Source organism: Alexandromys fortis, unplaced genomic scaffold (assembly GCF_014885135.2).
Source record: "Alexandromys fortis isolate MF-2015 unplaced genomic scaffold, M_Fortis_MF-2015_v1.1 scaffold_138, whole genome shotgun sequence".
NCBI classification, from domain to species: Eukaryota; Metazoa; Chordata; class Mammalia; order Rodentia; family Cricetidae; genus Alexandromys; species Alexandromys fortis.
This window is the reverse complement of record NW_026068034.1, coordinates 1,772,457-1,783,039: the sequence shown is the minus strand read 5'-3', so window position 1 is coordinate 1,783,039 and position 10,583 is coordinate 1,772,457. Positions and strand designations below refer to the sequence as shown.

General features: G+C 46.3%; 1 protein-coding gene across 2 annotated transcripts in view; it reads right to left on the bottom strand.

Annotated features, from left to right (window-relative positions):
• Nucleotides 1-7,666, bottom strand: part of Mthfd2 (methylenetetrahydrofolate dehydrogenase (NADP+ dependent) 2, methenyltetrahydrofolate cyclohydrolase) — a 17,033-nt gene extending 9,367 nt beyond the window's left edge. The window contains exons 1-5 of one of the 2 annotated variants that reach the window (XM_050164977.1): nucleotides 6,924-7,418; nucleotides 3,137-3,321; nucleotides 1,901-2,060; nucleotides 1,519-1,794; nucleotides 778-885 (exon numbers count right to left, since the gene is read on the bottom strand). In XM_050164977.1, coding sequence (XP_050020934.1) covers nucleotides 778-885; nucleotides 1,519-1,794; nucleotides 1,901-1,919 — 403 coding nt within the window. In that variant the 5' untranslated portion in view covers nucleotides 1,920-2,060; nucleotides 3,137-3,321; nucleotides 6,924-7,418. Of the gene's footprint in view, nucleotides 1-777; nucleotides 886-1,518; nucleotides 1,795-1,900; nucleotides 2,061-3,136; nucleotides 3,322-6,923; nucleotides 7,419-7,498 lie in introns of those variants that run through there. The other variant, XM_050164976.1, reaches the window with a different exon arrangement.
• Between the last annotated feature and the right edge of the window lie 2,917 nt (nucleotides 7,667-10,583).

Genomic DNA, 10,583 nt, shown 5'->3' with positions numbered 1-10,583 from the left:
GAGACACTGCTCTCAGCTCTAACCTTTGGAAACACTGCTCTCAGCTCTAACCTTAGGAGACACTGCTCTCAGCTCTAACCTTTGGAGACATAGATAACCATTTATTCCATTTCCCATTTCGTAGACTTAAAGAGTTTTACATTTTCTAAGCAAAACATCACCAGAATTACTCAAGGTACGTCTGCTCTTTAACAATGACAAAAGGGGCCAGGCATGGCGGCACACACCTTTATTCCCAGCACTTGGGAGGCAAAGGCAGGCGGATCTCAATGAGTTTGAGGCCAGCCTGGTCTACAATGCATGTTCCAGGACAGCCAAAGCAGCTACACAGAGAAAATCTGTCTTGAAAAACCAAAAACCAAAAGAAAAAAAGCTCCCTAAACCTGGAAATACAGGTTTGGCTTTGATCACAAAGTTCATTGTTACAGAATTCTTCACTTAGCTTCTTCTTAGATGAACCAACGGACCGTGACGTGACACGCTGCAGTCTGTGATTCGCTCTTCCGCAGGGGCTGGCAGTCTTTTCCTCCCAGAGGACACAGAGCAGGGCACTAGTTCTGAGTAAGGAAGCTTCTAGTGTGTCTACGCCAGAGCTGACAACTCCTAACTGCCTACAACCACGCTTCATTCAGAACTCAAATCAGTCTGAGACTAGTTCCAGGACCCCTGGTGGCACCGACTGCAGCCTTCCACACCACGGTTATTTTCTGAGTGTTGACAGTGGTCAGAGGCTAGGTTTGGTGGTTTCTCACACAGCAGGAAAGGTAACCTCCTTACCTCCAGGCCGTTCATGGGCTCCATCAGTGTGCAGCAACATTGCAATCGGCATTCCAACGTTTTTTGACCTGCCAGCTACAACCACGTTCTTCCCTAAGGTTGGAATGCCTGCAAAAATAAATATATAAGCACACATGCAGCATATGTATGCATGTGTATGCGCGTGTGTGTGTGTATGGGTGTGTATATACATTAAATGACACAGCACAGATATCAACTTTGAATAAATACAACCAAAGCCACACATGAAAATGTCTCATTGCCTACATCTAAGCTTTACCCAGAACTTGAATGTCTTTGGAGCCAGTCCCATAACAAGTGCCTCATCCACACATACAGATCTGTCTATAAGCCAGGTTGGGCTGCAGCTGCCTCGTAGAGAAAGTACAAAGAACCCAGGCGAAGGCACACTGTAAACTGCAAGATGTCTTGGGATTCTTGCTGTCACCACTGCTAAACCTTACATTTCCTCCCACAAGGCTGTAGAACGGAGAGAGCCATCACAGGCAACAGCTAGGAGGCGAACCCTGCAGATGGGAACCTGGGCTGGGGGTTGGGGTCCCACTCTGTGTTGCTGAGGCTTTCTGCCATACCTGAAGTATGTGGGGCTGGGAGTGTTTCAATGTTGGAGTTATGCAGATGTGAGAATATCTGCCTAGCTCGTACTCGAGTATCAATCCGAAACTATCAGTGCCATTTCCCTAACACTGAAGCAGAAATGCAATTTAAACACACACCTACCAGTTCGCTTAATTATCTCCCACACACCCCACGGGGTCGCTGGTAGCATGGAATACTGGTCCAGACACATTCGCCCCACGTTAATGACATGAAAGCCATCAACATCTTTGTCAGGAGAGACGGCGTTGCAGATCTTTCTCTCATCAATATGCTCTGGGAGTGGCAGCTGGACAAGAAGGCCGTCTACGTTTTCGTCATCGTTCAATTTCCTGATTGAATTCAACAGCTCTTCCTCTGAAATGGAGGCTGGCTTCACAATTGTCTCGCTGTTGATTCCTATTGTAAAAAAGGTCAAGGCTTAAAAGAACATCAAAGTACACAGCTCCAAACCCTAGGGGATGGATAAAGACTAAGTTCTTCTCTGGGGAAGAAAAAAAAATACCAGAGTACTTAGCGCGCATGTGTGCCCACCACGGCTCGCCCAGCTTCCAATCATATACTCCTGAACACCAGCTCAGGGCTCGCTGCCCATTGTTCTGTGCTTATTCCAGAACCTCATTCTGAGACAAGGAAGGAGCCCGAGGCGCAGATAAAATGCCAGCCTAGAGAGCGGGAGAAATGGCTTAGCACACTTGCCGAGGACCGGAGTTTGAGCCCACGTACCCATGGAAAAGACGGGTACGCCTGCACACATCTCTAAACCCGGTGCTTAGACAATGAGACCCGAGGATTCTCCGAGCCTGTTGGCCAGAGGACAGTCTCTGGGTTCAGTGAGTCTTCAGATTCAAAATGTAAGGGGAAGAGTAAAAATGCAGGCATTAGGTAAACAAGTGTAACAAATGTTACCAATTTTTAAGAGTATCTCTGTCTTGGGTGTTTAAGATTAAGGGAAAGATTGAGCAGTAAGATGAAGAGGCCTCTGAGGTATAAACAGTTAGAGGTCTGAAGGAAATGGCTGACTTCTAAGGAAGTGGTTTTTGAGTTCTTCACTGATTGGCTGTATAAGCATGGGGTTAAAGTGGCTCAGGTCTTGGGGGATGGGAGATTTGCAGCTCTGTCCTTCAGGCACTGCAGATCACCATATGACAGCAGGTTAGAGGCAGCCAGCTCAGATGTTCCTGTCTGCTCCTGTTACAATCGGTGGTCTGAGCTTCTGGAGCCTTCCTTTGTGATGTGGCGGGGCTTGAAGGACCAACCCGTGAGACACCTCACTGACCCAACAGAGACTGTTACTGCTCAGGGGAAGAAAATGTAAAAAGTGCTCAAGGCCACCAGCAAACTGTTAGGGCTAAGGTCAGAGTAGAGATTACAGCCCAGAAGCCACAGCAGGGCAACCCATCCTTCACTGAAAGCCAGCGAGTACCAATTCTTTCCACAGTGAAGTTTTTGATTCACCCTGGTCTTATGTGTTTGAGTTTTTAAATTGTTGTTGTCTGAGTTTTTTGTCTTGTCTTTTAGACAAGGTCTCATGTAGTCCAGGATGACCTCAGACTTGCTAAGTGGCCAAGGCTGGCCTTGAATTCCTGGTCCTCCTGACTCATACTCCCAAAGTGCTGGGATTATGGAGTGGGCCGTCGCCACTGAGGGCTCTGCTCGGAAAGAGGAAGCATGTCCGAGAGTGGCCTAACCTCAGACAGACTCCAAGGCAGCAACACTAGGGCTCTGACACGACACTTACCCACTTCAGCTGCCGCCCTGGTCTTGTTGAGGACATAGGAGTGACTGGCGGGATTGTCACCAACCAGAATGACACTGAGGTGTGGCCGCTTGTTGCCCAAGGCCACCCACTCTTCCACCTCCTGCCTCACTTCTTGCTTGATCTGCTGAGCCAGTTTCCTTCCAGAAATGACGACAGCTTCTTTTCTGCAGAAGGTGACAAAGTTACAAAATTGTAGCTTGGGTCTTTGCAAAAACAAAAAGCGGTGGAATGCGCCAACTGGAAAAAGTTGTCGTTCAAAACCGAAAGGCTTAGGTTTACGTGGGAGCAGAAGGACGGATTTACGGGTGGCCACCTGCGGCCAGTTCAGGATGGTCAGTAACTGAAACAATTCTTGGAAGCTTAAAAGTCTAAATTGCTGACAGCTGGCACTGGCCCGGGCAAGCTTCCAGACCAGGTTCTCTCAACCACCTCCTCATAGCTACCCAAAGTTTTATCACTTCAGTGGGATTTCCTTGCCCCACCCTTTACTGCTCTGAGGCAAGCCAGTTTTCTTAAATATTGATATTCCATTTGAAATTTGAATGATGCTGGTGGGTGGTATTACTAGCTGCTCATGTTTCCCAGGTAGTGGACTGATTTTCTTTTTCAAAAAGATTTGTTTTTATCTTATATGTATTTGCCTGCATGTATGCGTATGTACCACGTGTGTGCGGTGCCTGAGGAGGTCAGATGAGGGGGTCCAATCCTCGGGAACTGGAGAACAACAGACAGTTGTGAGCTGCCATGTGGGCCTTGGGAATAGAACCTGGGTCCTCTGCAAGAACAAGAACAAGCGCTCTTAACCCCTGAGCAACTCTCCAGCCCCACTCAACTAGGTTTTAATTTTGACAGCACTGTCTAGGACAGCTGTCCCTCTTCAAGCACTGGTTCCAAGATGCCTTCTCTGCCTACAGACGGCCAAGTCCCTTATATAAAATAGTGCGCTATTTGCATAATCTCTGTACACACACCTCACCCCTTAAATTACCTATTGATTGTTTCTAAACCTAACACAATGCAACGAACAGTTGTTCTATATTGCTGATGAAATAACAAGAACTAATGGTCTATGTATGTTTAGAATGATTCAGAGGCCCTGGCTGTGTACAAGCTATATCATCTGGTTAGTAGATCAATAAACACAACTCTGGGCAGGTCAAACCTCAGAATACCTGCCACTGCTTAGTCCCTTTCGGGGACTGTTCTGCTAAGATGGCATGATGGCTAGTGTTGTCAACCTGGAAGAATCTAGAATTTCCTGGCAGACAGGCCTTTGGATACGACAGTAAGGCACCGTCATCTTGACTGCTTTTCTTGAGATGGGAAAACCACTATGGGTGGCACTATTCCCTGACTAGGATAGAAAAAAAAACGAGAAGCCAGGCAGTGATGGCGCACGCCTTTAATCCCAGCCCTTGGGAGGCAGAGGCAGGTGGATCTGAGTTGGAGGCCACCCTGATCTACAAAGGACAGCCAGAGCTACCCAGAGAAACTGTATCTCCAAATAAACAAACAAACAAACAAACAAACAATAACAACAACAAAAGCAAAGAAAAAAAAGAAAAGAAAGTCGAAAGGAGCTGAGTAGCAAGTATCATCCCTCTGTTTCCTAACTGTGGGTGTGATGTCATCCCTTGCCTAAAGCGCCTGCTGCCTGGACCTCCCACCACGATGGACCATAACCTTGAACTGTTGCTTTTGTCAGGTAATATCACAGCAACAGGACGTAACAAGACTGGGGTAGAGTCCTCCTCCCAGCTGGCGCTCTGCTCCACCCCATTGTCCATTCACAGCTGACACAGCTAGTCCAAGGCCAGCTGAGTACATGAGACCCTGCAAGGGTAGGAGAAGGATGTATACCACGCTAAAAAGGAATTACACACACACACACACACACACACACACACACACACACACACACACACTGTACTCTGTGAGAAGGATTTAGCTTGAACTTCATAAGAAGTTTCTTTGGAAAGCAGTAAACAGAGAGGAAACAGTAGAGGCTCACTTGAACGAACCAAAAATGATGGGCTGGAGTTAAGGACGCAGGGTTCTGGGGAGGCGGTGTTTCAGGTCCTCTTCTCTGCTGCAGAGAGAGGCTCTGGATGTTATGCCAATTAATTAAAAAAAAAAGACAAAGCAACACAAAGCCAGGCCACAATGTAACGAAGTTTTATAATCTAACTGCATTCTAAGCCAGGCCACAATGTAACAACGTTTTATAATCCAACTGCATTCTAAGCCTCCACCACTTCCTGCAGCCCTGTAAAACATGAGCCATTTGACAAGGCCCTCCATCTCTGCCATGGGCCAAATCAAGTCACTGCAGAAAGGGAGTTGACACTGAGCTTGGACCCAAGATTAAAAAAAAAATTAAATTCTAAATCTGTACACTTAATTTAGATATTAAATGCTTCCACAGATATGTTTAGAAATTTTCCTATTAAAATGACAGAACAGACCAGAAAGAGGAGGTCTAATAAAGGTCAAAACAAATACCCCAGCCAGTAATGCTTACTTTCCTCTTAAGCCAAGAGTTAGTAATTTTCCAGTCAATTAGTATTAGGGAAGCTTATAACTCCCAATCAACTTATTTTGGAAAAAGTTCTGCTACTTAACTAGTAGGCTGGTAATGAGAATGGGGGGGGGGGGGTTAATACTGATTGAACGCTAGGTATTTTGTCAACAAATTTACGTAAGTTAGTTGGTTACCGTGGCTGTTATGAAAAGCCTGTTTTATACAGAAGAGAAAATGGATGATAGTGAGAAACGAGATTCAAGTGTAAACATTCATTTACTCCTCCGCCCACTGTCTCCTAGGCTACAGTACTCTCCCTTCAACCATGGAGTTTATGTTCCTGAAACCCTGGGACAGCAAGGACGGCAATTATCTAATGTGCAGGGCAGTTAGCACAGATTGCCTTCAGAGATAAGGAGCCCACACTTCTCAGAAGAGCAGGCAAGAGTAAGCCTGGAGCGGGAGCAAACTGGTCTAGTTATGGATTACAGGATCTTTTCAGTTAGCCAGCTCTCTAAATATGTGGGCCACAGCCACTCGTGACCTAAACTCTGGAAGAGGAAAGAAAGAATAGAGAAATGAAAGATGGAGTTCAAAGAGGCAGGTCAGGATCAGATCTTGGAAAACCCTTCCAAGGTCTCCGAAAACCCAGCATGGCATGCTCCAATATGCAGGGCCCCGGAAATATCTACCCGGGGGGGGGGGGGGGGGGGGGGGGGGNGGATCTCACCTGTTTTCCCTTCAACAGAAACAAAAGTCTCACTGTGGAAGGCGAAGTTTTTATCGACTCTAAATTTCTAGTATCAAACTCTATGATATGTTGGGGAAAAAACAACCAGCTGTTACAAGACACGGGATTTAGGCAATATAAATGCTCCCAAGAAGCACTGCAAAGCACAGATGGGGAAGAATTCACAATCCCCATGGACTCTCCTATCTAGGCTCAGAAATGGGAGTTTGAGGTCCAGAATAATCGACAAGTCAATTATCCCCCGAAAGAATACCCATCAGATTTTTTTTTCTTCAATCGACTACTTACTTTTCCGGGGATGAGGGGGGTGCTTCATTTTTTTTTTCAATTTTTAAAAATTACGATAAAATACACATAGGAAATTTACCACTGTGACTTTTTTTTTAATTGTTATTTTGAGATTGGGGAGGGAGGTGTCTCACACTGCAGGCCAAGCTGGTCTCCAACTCACTACATTGTCCAAGCTGGCTTTGAACTCGCAGTAATTCTCCTACCTCAGAAGCAATCCCAACACGCCCGTCTCTGGCAATTTCCAAGCACACGGTTTACGTGGTAATAAACACTCTCAGAATGGTGTGACCACTACGGCAGTCCACGTGCTGAACGGAAGGTCTAACACCGGAGCTCCCCCTAAAACAATACACCTCCACTTCCAGCAGCCCCCAGCAACTTCTGGAGCATGTATCACCTCAGGTCGCCTAGGCTAGACCTGGCAGGCTACAAAGTGGACTGCGGGGACCACCGCGGGGTTCGGACATCTTGCGAACCACACCCACTCGGGAGGAGGGAAGTCGGTACCCCTGGAGCAAGCCGGCTGGCGGATTTCATCAGACTGCAGCAACCTCGGCTGCCGCTAGGGTCCGGGAAAGGCGGACCTCTTCGCATCCTTCCCTGAGGCGGCAGATCGGTGTCCCCTGGGCAGCGTCCGCATCTCCACGTGTGCCCGGGTGCCACGTCGCCCCACCACACCCCTCCCGTCGGAGGCCGGTTTCGCGCAGGAAAGATGCTCCGGTAGGGAGGACATTTCTCCACACCGCACTCCCGCGGACCCGCTCCCTGACACACTCACCGCACTGCCGCCAGGTGGAAGGGTTGCAGGCGGAGGTGGCAGCCGTGCGCGGGGCGCAGCAACCGCACAGCCCACGAGGATAACAGAGAGGATGAAGCCATGACCCACGCCGGTGCCCGCTCCGGAGAGAAGCGCGCGCGCGGGCCACAAAGCTATACCTCCGGCCCGCGGAAGCCCCACCTACCGGCGCGTCCATTGGTGCCTGAGCCGGAGGCGGAGCCAATAGAAGGTCTCCATTCTACGTAAGCCGGCCCGGTAGCACATTCTGATTGGCTGAAGGAGTCAAGCCCCTAACAGAGGCGGCAGTGGTCCTCTCCTCCGCCCCCCAGTCAGGCCAATGGAATCTGGGGTTCATTCATTCATTCATCCACTCTCGAACAAAAGTGTGAACCACCTACTGTGTGCTGAGGATCTGAAAGGCACTAAAGTAATATTTTTTAAAAAATAAAAAAAAATCACCATTTGGCAAAATCATACTGAAAATTGATCCGGAATGTCAAAACAACTGGGTGAAAACCGAATAAAGAGCAAGATACTTACATGTACCCTGTCACATAGGGGCTGGAGAGATGGCTCAGAAGTTAAGAGTGCTTGTAGCCCTTGCAAAGGATCCAAGTTCGATTCTAAGTCTCCTAGTGGCTTAAAACCTCTTGTAACTCCAGTTCAAAACCTTCTCCAGCTCCAGGGGATCAGACACTTCTGGCCTCCAAGGGCACCCTCACATACACACACACACACACACACACACACACATATGATACACACACACACACACACACACACACACACAGAGGATCAGACACTCTCTGACCTCCGAGGGCTTCCCATGCACATAAGTAACAGACATATAATTAAAAGTAATTTTTTAAAAAGTTTGCCAGGAAGTTTGAAGAGACGGCTCAGCGGTTAAGAGCACTTGACTGCTCTGGTACTGAGTTCAATTCCCAACAACCTTATGATGGCTCACAACCATCTATAGTGGGATCAAATTCCTTCTTCTGGTGTGCATGAAGAAAGAGTTCTCATATACATAAATATATGGATAAGTAAATCTTTAAAAAAAAAAAAAAAAAGATTGCCAGGGGCTGAAAAGATGGCTCAGAGACTAAAAGTACTGACTGTTCCAGAGTTCCATCCCCTGCACCTCAATGGCTACTTACACATCCATGTAGGCAAAACACAGAAAATGTAAAAATGGGGGAGAAAAGGTTTTGGGTAGTAAAGAATACAAAGGAATCTTTTTTTAAAAAAAATTATCCTACAGCACTCGGGAGGCAGAGGCAGGCGGATCTCTGTGAGTTAGAGACCAGCCTGATCTACAAGAGCTAGTTCCAGGACAGGCTCCAAAACCACAGAGAAACCCTGTCTCGAAAAACCAAATATATCCTAGTGTTTTATATGTGTGTGTGTTTACCTGCATGGGTGTCTGTGCTAGAAGAGTGCCTGGGGCGATGGAGGCTGGAAGGGGGCGTTGGATCGCCTGGAACCAACGTGCTGGACTTTTGTGAGTCCTGGTGCAGATGCTGGAAATGGGACTCTGGTTCTCTGAGGAGCAGCGGGTGCTCTTCATTGCTGAACAATCTCTCCAGCCCCATACTCTTTTTTTTTAAATGAACAAAATTAACATTGCCATTCATGAGACAAACAAACATTTTATGACCCTTATATGAGTCATCGACAAAAACACATCACTTAAACAAATCTGAAAATTTAATTTAGAGATGGTCCCAAACCAGTAAGTCTCCACGGATGGTTAATCGTCCATGGATTTAGAGTGACCCAGGAGACACACTTCTGGGTGTGTCTGTGAAGGTTTAACTGAGGAGGAAAGGTCCACCCATCCCATGGACTGGGGAATGGAGAGCAATAAAATGGGGAAAGGAGAAAGCCTGCCTGTGTTCCCCAGCTGTTTCCCAGCCTCAGGCTCCCACTACCACAGCTGGGAGCTGCTCTGCCTCCCCCACAAGAAGGGGCTGTTTATCCCCAAAGCCCATGCTACTGTGAACGCTTCTTCCCTAAGGTTCCTTCTTGTCAGGTAGTGGGTGGCAGTAATGAGAAAATAAACCAATAAACCACCTAAGAAAAGCTAGACATTTCTCATTTCTATGTGGAGAAGAGAGATTATGAGCTTGGAAGTAAACACTGTCCAGCAAAAAAAAAAAAAAAAAAAAAAAAAAAAAAAAAAAAAAAAAAAAAAAAAAAAAAAAAAAAAAAAAAAAAAAAAACAAAAAAAAAAAACACCATGTTCCTGAACCTTTGGAATAAAATAGATGATCTTAATCTACTTACAAGGAAATATCAGACAGGTCCCTGTATGAGGTATGCCAACTATAGTCTTCAAAAGTGCCAAGATCATGATAGAATGAGGAGATGTTCCAGATTAAAGGTTATGATCACAAAATACAACCTGTGACTCTGAAATGAATCCTGGACACAAACACACAGACACACAGACACACGTGTGTGCACACATAATTTTAAAACTATTATAAATTTGCATGTTTTTTTTCAAGACAGAGTTTCACTGTGTAGCCCTGGCTGTCCTGAAACTCACTCTGTAGACCAGGCTCGCCTTGAACTCACAGTGATCTGTCTGCCTCTGACTCCCAAATGCTGGGATTAAAGACATTTGCCATCGCTGCCTGACAACAATTATAATTTTTAAAAACACAAAGAAAGAAAGAAAGCCTATGTTAGCGCTTCACACCTATAACCCAACACTGAGGAGACTAAAGCAAGAGGATTGCCACGAGTTCCAGGCCAGCGTGGGCTATGTTGTCAGTTTCACACCAACCTGATTTACAGAGTGAAATTGTATCTCATAACAAACAACAACAAAAATAAAAATAACCAAGCAGCGCATTGAATTGAAAGGGGACACCCCTTTACGACACTGCGCATTCGTGAGGAAGCAATTAAGTAAAACAGACAGCAAGTATGAGGTAGCAGCAATTGGAAATCTACAAGCATTCTTTGCACTTTGCCTGTCACCTTTCTGTATGTCTGAAATTATCTTAAACATTCAAAGACAACAGCAATATTTTGTGCTCTCAAGGCTTGGGGAGAGGCACATATACTATGAGAA